General features: G+C 36.4%; 1 protein-coding gene across 2 annotated transcripts in view; it reads right to left on the reverse strand.

The window, feature by feature from the left end:
- The window catches only part of LOC127938685 (syntaxin-binding protein 5-like), an 87,815-nt gene extending 82,508 nt beyond the window's left edge, over positions 1 to 5,307 (reverse strand). For both annotated transcript variants that reach the window (XM_052535495.1, XM_052535494.1), the window contains exons 1-2: positions 5,166 to 5,307; positions 2,065 to 2,162 (exon numbers count right to left, since the gene is read on the reverse strand). In XM_052535495.1, the coding sequence (XP_052391455.1) occupies positions 2,065 to 2,162; positions 5,166 to 5,303 (236 nt within the window). In that variant the 5' untranslated portion in view covers positions 5,304 to 5,307. The remainder of the gene's footprint in view (positions 1 to 2,064; positions 2,163 to 5,165) is intronic.
- Positions 5,308 to 15,662: the final 10,355 nt, after the last annotated feature.

Here is a 15,662-nt window from a genome sequence, read left to right on the forward strand (position 1 = left end):
CACGACTTTCACTTTTTTCACTTTCAAATGGAAATAATTAGGTGGGTTTTATTGTATACCAATGTTCAAACATTTGAGCTTTGTTAGATTTTTTTTTATTATATATTGTTCACAGATGAATTTATATTATACAAACTAGAGTAAAACCAATAATACTGTGACATTTTATCACCATTTAAAATAACTTTTCTATTTAATATATTTTAAAAAGTAATTTATTTCTGTGATGGCAAAGCATAATTTTCAGCACTTATTCTAGTCTTCAGTATCACATGATACTTCAGAAATCATTCTAATATGCTGATTTGGCACTCAAGTAACATTTCTTATAATCAGTGCTGCTGCGCTGTTTAATATTTTCATAGAAACAGTTCAAAAGAATAGCATCTATTAGAAATATTTGAAACATTAACTGTTACTTTTGATGAATTTAATGCATCCTTGCAGAATAATTTATTTTGCATTGTGCTGGCAAAACTTGTGTTCTTGCACCAAATTTAATGCGTCCTTGCTGATTAATTTCTTAAAAAAAAAAAAAAAAAACTGACCCTAAACTTTTGAATGTTTGAAAGGCTTCATGTTTCAGAAGCAGTCAGTTTTGTTTCATTGTCACACATTTACATTTACATTGAATCATTTAGCAGATGCTTTTATCCAAAGCTACCTACAAATAGAAGCAATCAGACCAACAAGAGAGCAACAGTACAGAATAGAATAGAATAGAATAGAATAGAATAGAATAGAATAGAATAGGTACGTGCTAGTATTAATTGGTCAGGTGCTGACAAAAAAGATGTGTCTTTAGACAATTTTTTGAAAAAGGCTAAAGACTCGACTGCCAGACACACAGATATTTCTGAAATAATATCTATCAATATAAAATTAGATAACATTGCAAACATAACAAAATACTATGAGATATCTACCATGCATATCTGACCGGAAATACCAGTGTAACCTAAGTCAGTCACAGTTTTTCTACTCCAGCCGAGATTTGTCAACTAACTCAATCTCTTTATCTTGATAACAGAGACCAAAATCATTCACAAAATCAAAGGCGAGACTGCATTCAAACCAACCCATTCAGATGAACCCTGAGATTTCTTTAGCATTGCCGAGAGCTCGGGATGAGACGTGAAGAAAAAAAGAAAGGACGGTTGCACTAATCACAATTTGGAGTCTCTTAGGGAGATTTTCACTTGCCCTCATCCTACGGCAGCCGACATTTATCTGATCACAGTCGCTCAAAGAGGCTAAGTATCACCAAACTCCTCTGAGAGCAAAGACGATCAGTTTCTAAAGAGGCTGTTCTCTGAAGAGCCGCCACGTATCAATTTCCACCAATGTCACTTGTTGTCAAGCGAGCTGTTCTTCTGACTTGACTGACAGCAAATTATCCCATAGTGACGGCAGAAGAAATATTTTCAATTAGAGCCGCACTCACTGTGAAAAGTAATGTCATGCCTCTGTGTATACCAATGAATTAGGGAATAAGGAAATTCATTTCAAAATTAAAGGCCATCTATTTGAATATTTGAGTGGGAATGGAGATTTTGATCAGACAGGAAGTTCTTTGCCGTCTCTGAGGTGGGAATAGACATTAGTGACTTGTTCGGTTTAATTAATATCTGAATTTCTGTCCTAGGAATTATTCACTCGGGAGATGAGAGAGTCACTGAACTAATGTGATGTGCCTTACTGATCCCAGATCCCAATCCAGTTACAATAAACGTCCTTTTACAAAAGACTTATGACAGGTCTGACTGACAAGCCATGACAGCGGATCAACTCACTTAAGCACAACAACTGGCTTCAATTTAAAGCAGATTAAGCTTGTTTTGTTGTGGTGTAGCATAATGTAGTCACATTTCAGACAGGAAAAACTAAAAGTGGGTCATTCGTGTCCTAATGAATTTGTCATGAAGTTGACTATGACAACCTTTAAACACAGCTAACAACACCTGATAACACAACTGATAATGAAACTTAATACTTACTCACAGGTTCACACTGCATCTGAAACACAGCACACATGCTATTTAATTTCCACTGTGAAAAGGATACAATCGTAAAGCTCCACTCTGAGTCCCGATGGCAAGGATTTTCTGGACGGGGTCGAATGCCATAGAGGAGGGCTGATAGGGAAAGCCATGGCGCACAGTCTGAGAATCAAATTAGAAGAGAAAAATGTTTTTAAAAGCACATAATGTAACGTTTCGGAGCATAAACACTACAGTAATTTACTTCAGAAAGTCAGCAATCAAACTATTTCAAACGTATTTATTTCTAATTGTTTGTTTTCATTTTATTCACCCAATTTATCTATTGTTTTATTTTATTTATCCATTTGAAAATTGCTTCATCATTTTTTATGTAACATATGTTTTACACAGTGTTGTTAATGTTAACTTAAACTAATAAAAAAATAGTCCTTAAAATAAAGCTGAAATAAAACATAACAAATACTTAATAAAATATTTTTAAAGGGCAACTTTTACATTTTTAAGATAAAGTGCTAAATCTACTGAAACTTATATAAAAATATAAGCGCAATAGAATTATTGGGGGAGGGGGGGGCTAATAAAAATATAACAGCTTGAATATGAAAATTGAAAACCTAAAAAAAAAAGCTAATCCAAAATACTAATAAATACTAAAATAAAATATTAAAAAGTTTTTACACAGTATTATTTTACATAGTATTTACATTATTTACACTCTTTATGATATGAAGGATAGTGGCAAAGCATTGTGCATGTGTGCAGTCAAACAACCCTCCAGGGACAATTCAAAATCAATCTCAACTGAATATATCCATCTATTTAAATACCCAGATCTTTGAACTGCTCGAACGATCCTGATGTGCAGAGAACAGAGAGCTTGCTGAATTGTATCCAGAGAACAACAATGGTCGACTACAGGTTTACAGTCCTGGCTTCTGCTTAACAGCTGTCATAGTCTCGCCCGGTCTGTGTAGTAAAACCTAGAGGGTGCCTAAATTGATAGCACCTCTGAGCATCAAAACGCACCTATAATGCGGTTTAGCTAGGCAGCTCACTGTGTTTAGAGACAGCCTCTCTGTCTCTGGATGTTTGTTTAGTGGCTAAAGCTGGTTATGTAAGCGGCGCTCACAGGGACAGGTACGCAGCAGCTACGCAGCAGCAACAAGCCTCACTTCATCCTTCCCCATCTCTCTCATTTCTTTATCCATCTTTCTACTGATTATGTCTACTAATTAAATATTAACCTAATCCAGTGTATGTGTCTGTTTAATTTCAACCTGACAAAAATACCAAAGCCTGTGTAAATGCACTCGTGTAACCTCGTTGCAAATTATTAAACGAAAGGTTATTAATAGAGAACGGTATTTTAAGAAATTGCATTAATATCGTGCATGTGACAATTTTTCTTAAAATCGAATAATTATTTACGTCAAAATTCCTCACAGAAATCATTCTCTTCAGAAATCATTTAGCGCTTGATGATAACATACTTAATGATAATGTCATCCGTATAATAATTATTAGATGGCGTCGTCGGGATTCTGTTTTTTTATTTTGCCTTCAAAGACTGACAGCAGTACAAGCAAATAGCATTCGGGTGTGGGCTGTGAAGAAGCCATTTATTGGTTGGATCTGTGCGAATACACCCCCTTCAATGAACGAGTCGGACCCCTTTCGGACTGAACGAAATCAATGCATTCGTTTGCAATTCGTGATTGTATGCTGAAAATGAGGCAAGGGTGTTATTGTAAATATATTAGTATTAACTGATAAAATAATGCCCAGCAGTCAACAAAATGGATGCTAAAATGACAATTATGCTGTCATTTGGGATTTTTGTAGCGTCTCAGCATATCTCTCGACACAAATTTAAATATAGTGTAATAAGATTTGTGAAGGACTCTTTGTTCAAACGAATCGGTTGAGTAAACGATTCAATGGCTCACTCATAACACAAAAGCCACTTGTCGCCACCTACTGTATAACAAAGCAACCTACAGTAATGCTGAATGAACTAATCGGTTTAGTGAACTGATTCAAATTTTTTATATGAATTAAAATTCCTATCCCAGCTGCAAAGCTGTCATTCTCCTACAGTTTCCACATAAACATGTGTGGGCTCAAAATCTAATATCGCATTCATTTGGATGTTGCTTTGCGCAGAGAGCGCGATAGATGAGAAGAGAGCCTCGACATTTCTCACTGAGAACTATTAACTTCATCCACTGTGCTGCCAGATCTAATCCAGAGAGGGCAGCTAAACCCACCAACACTTCAAACTAGGCCTTTTCTTAACACATTGGACACACTGGCGTCTCAAAACCTTGTGATCTGCCTACCTAGAGAACATTTTGATCACCTATGATAGCCCAACATGATCTTCAGATACACATACTTTACAGTGTGTGTGTGTGTTCAAAGAGAGTCAAGAATGGAGAAAATACCAGCAAATTACACATTAATCCCAGCACAGTACATTATGCAAGAAACGGGTTGTTTATATCCCCCCTCCCTCTACTCTAGCATCGCAGCTTCATTCTATAACCACACAATATGAAGACGCTTCAATAAAGCAGCATGTTTAACAGTCAACATTGTGAGGGGGAAACGGAAGTATGGCCAGCTAAAGTAACCGTGTGGGTAATGTATAAACGAATCTCTATGTCACGCATTAATATTTTACGCATTTGTGAGCATTTTCCAAACACAGAGTCAGCTCTTTCAACGCACAGCTTGTGAAACGAAAAGAAAAAAATCATTTAGTCTGGGTTTGAGGGGGCAGAGTATGATAGTACAGTGTGTAACATTACACAGGCTAACATATACGAGCGTTTTGATGTAAAAACACATGCAGTGCGCAATCAGATACTGGACACTGTTGTTTGAAATAAACCGTACGAATGACATAATAACGCTGCCATACAGATTAAAGTTCGTTTTTTCCATTAGCTACAACATCATGTGATGCATCACATCCAGCTACCAACCAGAAAACACACACGTTATCTATTTTATACTAGTAAGCTATATAATCTAGTAAACCTGTGGATAAGGTGTAAAACACAGCATGTACTAAGTGGCGAGGTTTAAGAAACACACACACACACACACACACACACACACATCAGGTGATGTTGCACATTCACTTGTAAGCTTCCCCACCTTGCAGAGCTGGAAGTGTTCAGACTGGAGTGTCTCCGGGATGAGCTCGTTCTCCTTGGCCCCGGGTTGAGAGGATGGAGAAGGGGACGACACGGCCGACAAGCCGTCCAGCACCTTACGGATATTAAACTTCTTCATTTTCCCCCCAGTGCGAGTGACGGAGGGGGACGGGAGCACCCGAGTCGAGATCAGCCGTGGATGCTGAGGGGGAAAGCCGCTCTCGCTCGTTTCTGCAGCACGTCTCTTTAAACCTCACATTTTAAAAGTGTTCGCAGTGTACTCCATGGCTCAAGGCTTCGGTTTTGAACGTTGATTTTGTTGTTGTTGTTGTTTTTAGTACCGTTTGTGGGGTGTCCGTTTATTCTGACTCGGCGTCCCGCTGCGTCTCGAATTCCCTCTATCCTCTCTCCCACTCTCTCTCTCTCGATCCCTTCGGCTCTTCACTCAACGCGGAAACATCGCTGCAGCGCCGCGCATGCGCACTACAGGCTGAATGACTATTCAAGCGGCCTTCCAAACGCTTTTCCCGGTGACCAGGCAAGACTGTGGAGAGCTGAGTGAGAGACTAGCGTCACATTGCAGAAATGAGGGGCGGGACTCTGCACCTGAAACCGCAGGGACGCAGAATGGAAAACGCATCAGCTTCTCTATCTTGATCAGTTCATCAGGTTACCATGCACTCTGTAAAATGGATTAGATAGGGCATATATCTTATCTTATCTTATCTTATCCATCTTTATTTATTTGTTTGTTTATTTAATTGATATGATTATTTTTGAAAGTTATCTTCTTTATATGCACATACCTCACAGTCTTGGATACCAATGGATGCTATCCATGGATGTTCTCTTTACAGTAAGAAGCACAGTTATGAAAAATCTGCACATTTCAGGGAGTTTCAAAACTGTGAATTTCAGGCCTACATATAAAATGATTCACAGAAATTTCTTGAGACAATATACATTTCTAGTTATATTCAGCTCTAAAATATATTAAATATATTATATTATATATATATATATATATATATATATATATATATATATATATATATGCAATATGAATCACTGTAAAAGCCATAGCAAAGTCACAGAAATGCATTGGTCAAAATGTTATGTGTGGAGTGCTGCAAAAAGATTAATTGAACACGTTGACCGTTTCTCACATTTCCAATAGTGTGTCAGACTATGGGATAAGTTGCACAATGGAAACTGCCATGCCATTTATTGTAAACAGCATGTTATTGTATCACTGAAACATGCATTTTCTGTGGAGTTTGAAACTCTTTGTATTGTGAAAAGCTTAATAGATGTGAACTGATTGTCTTTAAGCTACATTTAAACTGGACAACTGTTTAAGATAATAAAAATATTTAAAAAAAATTGCAAAAGAAAACTACAAGTGTATAAAATCTATTCACTCTTGTCTGAATGTATAGTATGGCCTCACTGTGTTAAATCATTTTACACAAAAGCTGTAACTATAAATGTGGATATGCCAATGTTAGTTTGGAAGATATAATTTATTTCTCATTTACAGTTTGAAATCAACATGATATATATATATATATATATATATATATATATATATATATATATATATATATATATATATATATATAACGTTAGGTCCTTTTTATTCCTGAAATATGAACATTTGTCATTAAAGCTCTGGTTGACTGCTCACTGACAGCATCAGTTGTTCCTCCATGTTGAATGAGTGACTCCTAGCAGGCTCCTGATTGGTTAACGCGGCGCTAATTGACGCCCAAGTTCAAATTTTTCAACTCGGGCGGCAGACGCGAATTCGCGTCAAACGCTTAAATGCACAAAAAGCACCATTCGCGTTTAACGCAAGAATTGCGCGGAACGCTCAATTCGCGTCATTCACTAGACTCCAACTTTTTCCCCATTGACTTACACTAACGTTACAGTCTGCCTTTTTAAATTGTTGTATGTTGTTACCAAAGTGGTGGTTAACATTGCTGTTTTTCTTTTCTCTATTGTCTACTCTAGATAATGATGTTGACGGAGAAGCAGTGGACTATGGATTGACTGAGAGGATGATTTCATGCCTCTTTGAAGGATCGTTTAAGAAGCAAGCCAAATTCAACCGATTTGTTCAGCAGTGGAAAGAAACCGTGACACTAACCATTGAGCCTGTCCCGGTACATTCAGAGAAGGCTACAGCAGATACATACTGTGTCGATGATAAACTGTTTGTTAGTATGGGGCATTTATGTTAAGCTGTGTTGGGAGGGTTGCAGAGCATTGTGGATGAGCTCAAAGCTTGTGTTTTTAATCCAGAACACATCAAGTGTCATTTAGTTTATCTGTTAAGTTACTCTCTTTACTTGGTGTGGTGTGCTAAAGTGTTTTGCTTGGTCTTTGATAATAAACTCATGTTTTTCTGCACTATATTGCTGTTCTTATTAGTGATGTTCATGAAATTGAAAGAAGGAAAATATAAATGGTTCCATTGTATTTATTCCCTGCTACGCATTTATTCTCTGACATCGCTGTTCATTTTGTTTTGGAGTGGCAGTAAGTTTTCAGTTTTTCAGTGAAATGCTTCTTAAAAAAATGTATAATTATTTTTAATGTTTTTTATATCAGACATGACATCCTAAACATTGTTACATTTTATTTTGGGTTGTTACATTGTATGGTTGTGAGATTAATTATTATTGAATTTGTGAATTAAACTGTTTTCCATTTAAGGACTAAAATAAATGTCTAAAATCCAGTTAGTTGTTGTTTGCCTTTATTTTCTTTCACTCCTTAAGGAATAAAAAGGAACTTTTTTGCCACCTAAAGGTACAAAATGGCTTTGTCACTGGGGTGGTACCTTAATGGGACAAAATTGTACCTTTTTCCATAGGTACTTTATTGTACCTTTGTCCAAGGTACATTATTGATCCTCAAAGGTACAGTATTGGCCCTTAGAAGGTACAAAAAAGTAAGGTACAAATTTGCTCCTCTGACTCAAGGTACAATAATGTACCTTTGAGGGTACCACCCCAGTGACAAGCTTTTGTTCCTTAAAGGTACCGTTTTGTACTTTTTTTTCTGAGAGTGTAGTCTGAATAGTGGCTTTAAAAAAAGTCATAGTATATATCAAAAGTCATAGTATATGTAAATAACGTCACCTAGTACTCATGACAACCAGACTGGTGAGGACAAACAGTAGGCCTTCACCCGGTTTGGAGATCCCTTTGAGTCTCTACCCTTTCATACTGTAACGATGGAGATAAGCATCACATGCATTTCCTTTTCAGGCCCCAGGAGAGACTGAAGAGACCCTTATAAGGTAAGGGCCGTCCTCGTGTACGTATGAGGCACTGACCAATCACCTGCTCACTACAAACACAAAACACTCCATAAACCACACACAGGAACATCAATGACTTCATGTTTCTCAATCACTCTGTTCCCTTTTATTCATGATAATAAAGAGAAAGAGTTTAGTATTCAGCATTAAGTGGGTATGTGATTTGTAAGCTTTGATAAGACCCTGCCACTGATGAATATTTGGCTAGTTCGTTAAGGAGGGGCCGGAGTTTATGGAAGCATGACTCAAGCAAGGTGCTCGCTTGCTGGCATTGGTGGTCATTCAAGAAGCCAAAAACCCCTTTAATAACAGATGCAGCATTGCAATTTAGCGTGCACCAGTGCATGATCACCATAAAAAATGTTTTGTTTTTTTAATGTTCATTATTTAGTCATATCACCATATTTTAGTGATGCTTGATAAGAATGTAAGGTTTAAAAATGTATTATTTCCATATTTGTTATATGTGATAAATACAGGGTAATTATCTGTCTAAATTTGAAATATTTTGATATATATATATCAAGTGGTTGAAGTGGTTGAGTAAAATATATTTATTTATCCAAAGCGACATGGTGCATATTTTAAAGCCTAAATTATATTACATTTATAATTCACATCTCTATTTCTCCCATATCAAAAATATGTGAAGAAAAATATGTGAAGATTCTGACAGGGGCATCCTCTCTGCATCACCAGAGAAACTGAATTCATTACAACCTGTAATGTCAATTGTCTGTTCAATCTAATTACGTAGATGTCACTTTCCTTTTGGCGTGCATAACCCCACCCCTTTTTAACCCAGGCACCTATTTTATTCAAGCTGATGATGATTACACAGCGATTGTATGCTTTATTTTATAATTAGAATACTCATGTCATCATTATTTTGTTTTGATGACCTCTAACAAGTTATGAATAATTCATAAATTGTTTCACTATGCAAATATACATACATCTTCTGTGATTGAACACAGGGGTTTAAACTGAGGGAAATGTAAAGTGTGTTTAATAGTGTATTCAAATTAATCCACCCCTAATCCTACAGAGGAAAGACTGGATGTGACATGGTTTTTAAGGGACATCATTAAGACTATAATAACAAATAAACTCACACATCTACACACACACACACACACACAGCAGAAGTCATTAGCGAAATGCATTACGAGAGCTACATTTACATTTCAAATAGGCACTGTTATGCTTCCTACCACATTGCCAAATTGTTTAGTCTTTAGTTTACAGTTTGTAAGTGGTTCTCACAAAAGAGATCTTCAAAAATTCACCCATGTCTATGTACGCCAGTTCAGTCTGTGTACTTCATCTGCTTCATGAACAGATGTTGATTCTGTACCATTGCCTTAAATAATGCATAACAGCATCTTAATGAACAGAGAAGGCATGTGAGTTTTTGATTTGTAGAGAAAGTAATATCTGCAGCAACTCCTTCAGCAATCAATCCCAAATGTATTCTAATGTAGAAAGTAAACATTAAATGTAGAGTCAAAAAATGTTTTGTCATTAACTCTCCCTTGTGTCATTTCAAACCTGTTTGACATTCTTTCCTCTGTAGTGCACAAAATATAATCTGAAGAACATTAGGGTCCCAGCAATACTGGACCCCACTGAAATTCATTGTATGGACAAAAAATGTTTTTATATTCTACAGATGAATGGAAGTCATACAGGTTTGGAACAACTATCCCTGCAAATATCAATTATATTTGTGTCTCATAGAGACCCATGACTTGAACAGTTACAGAGACTGAATTTCTCCCCTAATACATTATATTTTCAAGCAAGGAATTTCTGTTTTGGGTGGTTCAGTTGTGTAGTTGCAAGTATATAATTTAGGTGGATGAGTTTTCTTTAGCAAAATCAAACCGTATGTATTTAGAGACATCGAGGTGAAATCCACATTTGGGAAAATAAGTGTTATAATTAGCATTGCATGAAAACAACAGAAGACTACAGTATGGTAGAGTATGTCCCCACTTAGTTTGCCAGGTAAATGTGTGTGGGTTTACACATTTGACAACTAAAAAAGTCAGTGCTATGAGCAGGAACATTAGTAGAGACGATGTCTGATTTGCACTCATTACAACACATCTGATGTGATAAGACACCCATCAACAATTCTCAGCACACACACACATACAGATGAACTCACTGTGATGACTAAACTGCAGGCTGCAGGCAATGACACTAAAACACCCATCTTTGAGCTCTGGGCGGGGGGTGGACCTGTAATGTAAATAGCACAATAAAATACAGAAGGACAGTAAAATTACGCTAAAAATAAAGGAGACTGTTTCGAATGACAGAGGAAATATAGACATATTATCATGTGCTTGATTAAATAAATAATAGAAGAAGTATTATTCATACACACTGGACTATAAATCCTGTGATTGACTGAAGGGTCAACCTGAACTGATAAGGTCAAATATGGAGTGTAAAATGTACATTTTTGAGGTGTTCAGAGTTCTTAATTTGAAAAATTTGGCCTGATATGGTCTAAAGTGAGTTAACTGTGAACTCCCGGGCCTGTATTACACAAACTTTCTAGAATCAGTCTGTCTTGATGACTTAATTTAGGATCTCATTTTAGACAAAAGCTATTACAGAAGTTTCTGTAATATGGCTCTGAAAGCAGTATCTGAGTGTACACCATCTAAAGCACAAAAATGAAGAAAAGTGGAAAAGTGATTTCCAAAGGTTGAATGCCATGACTTGTGTGTTGTCAGGGTTTAAAATAATACCATTACAGTTTCCGCTTACAGCACATAAGGGCAGCCAGCGTGACCTCTGTTCTTTCAGCTCTCATCATTCTTGGCCAAGTCGGAAAACTATTTCAAAGTTTGCAGTCAGCAACTCTCGGAACAAGTATAAGGTGTTAAATGGCAGTATGTAAGGGCATTTTCTAACATCTTTACATATAATTGCCAGCAACCAGTCTGATCAAACACCTCCCTGGTTTAAGATAACTTTAAACGACAGCAATCAATCACTCAGTCTGATGGGAGAGACAACCTCTCCACCCTCTACCAATCTTTCTATGGTTTCTGTGGTTAAGACACACTTAAGGTTAATATTATATGACTGATCCTCTCAGATAGTATGCTTCAGCTAGAGATGAGAGGACAAGCAAGACAGCTGACATTAAGTTTAGTTAGGGTTTAGATAAGGTGAATCTGTCAATCACAGTGAACTGTAGGAGTCATTAAAAAACCTTGGCCATGTCTTCCATTCTGTTCCACTTAGGAAAAATAAATGGTTTTATAACCAAGGGTTAAAAATGCTAGCACCCTTTCAAAATGATGAGAGCTTTGGGCCATTACTAATGCAGTTATGAAACCTTCTCAATTAAGTGCCGTCATTCAGATTGTGTTATCAGAGGCTATACAGAAAGTCCCTTCATAACACATTACGTGCCCAAATGATGCACCATTCCAGATAGGGATTCTGTCTTATAGCTGTCAGCACACAATTATTTTCTCATTACATAAACAGCAGGGATTTATCTCATAAACCAATATTGATATAGGTTCACCTGAATATTTAGGTGTCAATTTACTGCTTTGGGAGTCTATGCATCACACACATAAATATTCCTGGTGTAAATTATCAGGGTTTAGTAGCAGAACTTCTTTAGTATAAAGTTATCATTTGATTTCATTATTAACTGAGAAAAAATATATTTTAACAATTAATTTTTGTGTCTCTTAGGATTCAATTTTAAAGTAGTGCTTATCTTACCTCCACTCCAACATGACACAAACCAATATAATGTCACTCACTGCCCTTGTCCTGTTCCTGTGATAGAGTTGAATTTGTGAGAAGACAAAGACATGGGGGAAAACATAGACACTACAATTAATATTTGTACTCTTTGTCTAATCTCCACAGTGTCATCAGAAAGAAGGCCACGTCTGGCTAATATGAGACATTAATGATTTTATGTTTTTTTTTTATTTATTAATTCTAGTCCCTGAGTGCCAAACCACAATTTAAATAAATAAAACAAATATATTTATTTAAGTTGTGGTGTGTGTGGCACTCAGGAACTAGAATGACATCTTCCTCAAACCTTATACTGAGCCGACTGGACTGCAGTGCAAGAAGAGAAGTCATGTTTTGTGAGTACATGTGGTTTAGTGGATTAGCTCCATCATATGATTTCTGGGGATGTGAGGGTTGGTATAGCTGGAGGAGAACAGATTGCAGACTGAGGAGAAAAGGGAACACACCTACACACACATCTCCCAGACCCTACATCACTTCAGATGTCTTGCTTCACAGACAGAGAGAAAAACACCCCAACTCAGGTTTGTGTGTGTGTGATTGTTTTAGGGATGAGAAAACAACAGAACAGTGAGATTTAACCTCAATTATTCTTATGAGCAGAGGCATTTTATGGGAGGCTGTGAGTAATGCTCTAACCGTCAACTGGATTGGAAGAATATCTCGTGGAGCAGGCCTCCCAAAACCTCTAGAAAAACAAAAATACAACTGCAACCTTACAAACAACTGAGGTCACTTTGCTAAATGAAGGTGGCAGGAAATGTTCTTATTCAATGCAGCATTCCATTTAAAGATACACATTAGTGTATCACACATTAGTCTGAAGTTGAAGCAGAGACATCAATGGCATCAATCAATATATTGTCAAAGAAAAACCCTCCTTGACCAAATTAAAATAGGAGTTTTGCCATTTATATACACTTCATGTTTCTGGAAAATGATCTAAAAATGTTGATGACTCATCCTGCATATAAGCACTTTTGTCCAATCGAATTTACATTGAGCTTTCACTTAATATCACCTCAAACTTACTAGCATGTCGTACAATGTTCATGGCTGTGACATAACTATAGTCGGTTAGCTTTGTTTTTAAAGGAGGATTCCATTGATATGCAATTCTCAAATATCAATAGAAAATGTCAACACGGGAAAAAGAAATGTGCTCATCAGTGGATATCTCATGGTGGCTGTGTGGTAGAATATATAAGCTTTTTTCAACTAGATAAAAAAATCTTGGAATCCAAACAAGAATCTAATTAATTTAAATATAATTTTAGATGTAAAGTACGTAATAAATTGCCATTTAGAAATAAGTGTAAATGTAGGAACAATAATATTCCGGAACTACTCTTGCCGTGTCTTTTGAAAAACAATATCCACCACTCTGAGACAGGCTGTCCTTCAGAGCTGCTCAAATCAATCCTGACAGTAACCATTTAAATAAAAAAGCACAGAAGACAACCTGACAGTAAAAGGTGACTCTGCATGCTAATCTTAAAAAACTGGAAGAAAATCTTATCTCAATATATTTTCAAAAAGGACAGACGATGCAATATTTGTAATAAAATGAAGAGCAATAGACTGAGTGACTGAAGTTTTGGCCGTTCAGATCACTTCCTCTTGCCCCCACTCTTACATCCACTCGACTGGACCACAGGGATTTTCTCATGCTCAACCTGTTCAACTGTTAGGTGGATCTTCCATTTTCTTATGTGACAGCTCCTTTAGGATGTGTGAAAAGAATGCCTCACGAGCCTGCAGCATCTTTCGCCAATATGCATCCATTGGGTCATCCATTGTGCTTTTTTTCCTTCAGCACAATATTTAATAAAATGACTGCACTATATGGTACAAATACCAACAATAAAAAAACAAAACAATTTTGTGTGGTGTAAACTGCAATTATAGTATCAACACGTCACAAGTTTCCAACTGTAGTTTCACCATTTTCCTTAAGTGCAATTTTTTCCTGTTTATGCTGTTCCAGAATATTTTCCCAGATCAGGCGGAAACTTTGGAATGTTTCAGAGCGTTCTCTCCTCTGCTGCTTCTTTAACACTTCATCCTTCAGACGAGCCTGTGGCAAAGACTTCCTTCAAACAAAAAGAGAGTGAAACAATGAGAGAAAGAGAGGACTATATATTACCACTCAAAACTTTGGGGTCTGTATTAAAAAACTTTTTTTTTTCATCAAGGAGGGATTAAATGTTATTAAATATTTTGTATGTTGTTTGTTGTACATTGTTGCATTTTTTATTTAAAATAAATGCTCTTCTTTGATTCTTTAAAGAGTACTGAAAAAAAAGAACGCATCACAGTTTCCACAAAATAATAAGCAGCACAACTGTTTTTAACACGTATAATAATAAGAATTGTTTCCTAAGCCCAAATCAGCATTAGAATCATATCTGAAGAATGATGTGACACTGAAGACTGGAGTAACCATCACAGGAAATAATTACATGTGTGTATGTGTTGTACCTGATAAATGGTGTATAATCAATATAATCTTTGTCAGTGTTCTGCATGAACTCTTCACTGGTTGGGAATGAGGTTGAGTGTATACAAAATCCAAACATTAAAAATATCAGGCCGTGCACTAAACATGCCCATATAAACTGTATTAGTCTGACTTTGTGTTTTTTTCTGTGTAACCTGTCTCAGCCATACTGGGCTCTTTATTCTCTGCATGTCCTTGCAGCTTTTTGAGATGGGCCTGATGAGCCTTTAAACCAAACCAATCACATGCAGGATTGTTTGAGCAAACAGAGCAGATTTACTTTTACCTTTCCAGTTATGTGGTACCTTTGCCTCTCTGCCAGGCTCAGCTGCTTCCCTGGCCAGTATCATGGCTCTGATCTCCTCTAGTTTCTCAGTGTATGTCCAGTGGGGCTTACTCACATCCAAACTCTGCTCACACACACAAACAAACAAGCTATCATTTACACTAAAAGTTTGGGGTCGGTAAGAGTTTTTAAAAGAAGTGTCTTAAACAGCATTTATTTGATCAGAAATAAAGTAAAAACAGTAATGTTGTAAAATATGACTTTAATTTGGTTCTTTTTTTATGATATGAAATAACATACAACATTGTTAATTTATTCCTCTGATGTCAAACCTGAATTTTCAGCAGGCATAACTCCAATCTTCAGTGTCCCGTAATCCTTCAAAATTATTTTAATATGACATTTTGGTGGTCAAGAAAACAGTTGGAAAACAATTATACATTTCTTTCAAAATTCAATTCAAGTTTATTTATACAGCGCTTTTTACGATACAAATCATTGCAAAGCAACATTACAGAAAATTACGTTTCTACAATATTTACTAGTAGCTTATCAGTGGTGACTGTCAGTTTAT

This window comes from Carassius gibelio, chromosome A20, assembly GCF_023724105.1.
Source record: "Carassius gibelio isolate Cgi1373 ecotype wild population from Czech Republic chromosome A20, carGib1.2-hapl.c, whole genome shotgun sequence".
In the NCBI taxonomy this organism is placed as follows: domain Eukaryota; kingdom Metazoa; phylum Chordata; class Actinopteri; order Cypriniformes; family Cyprinidae; genus Carassius; species Carassius gibelio.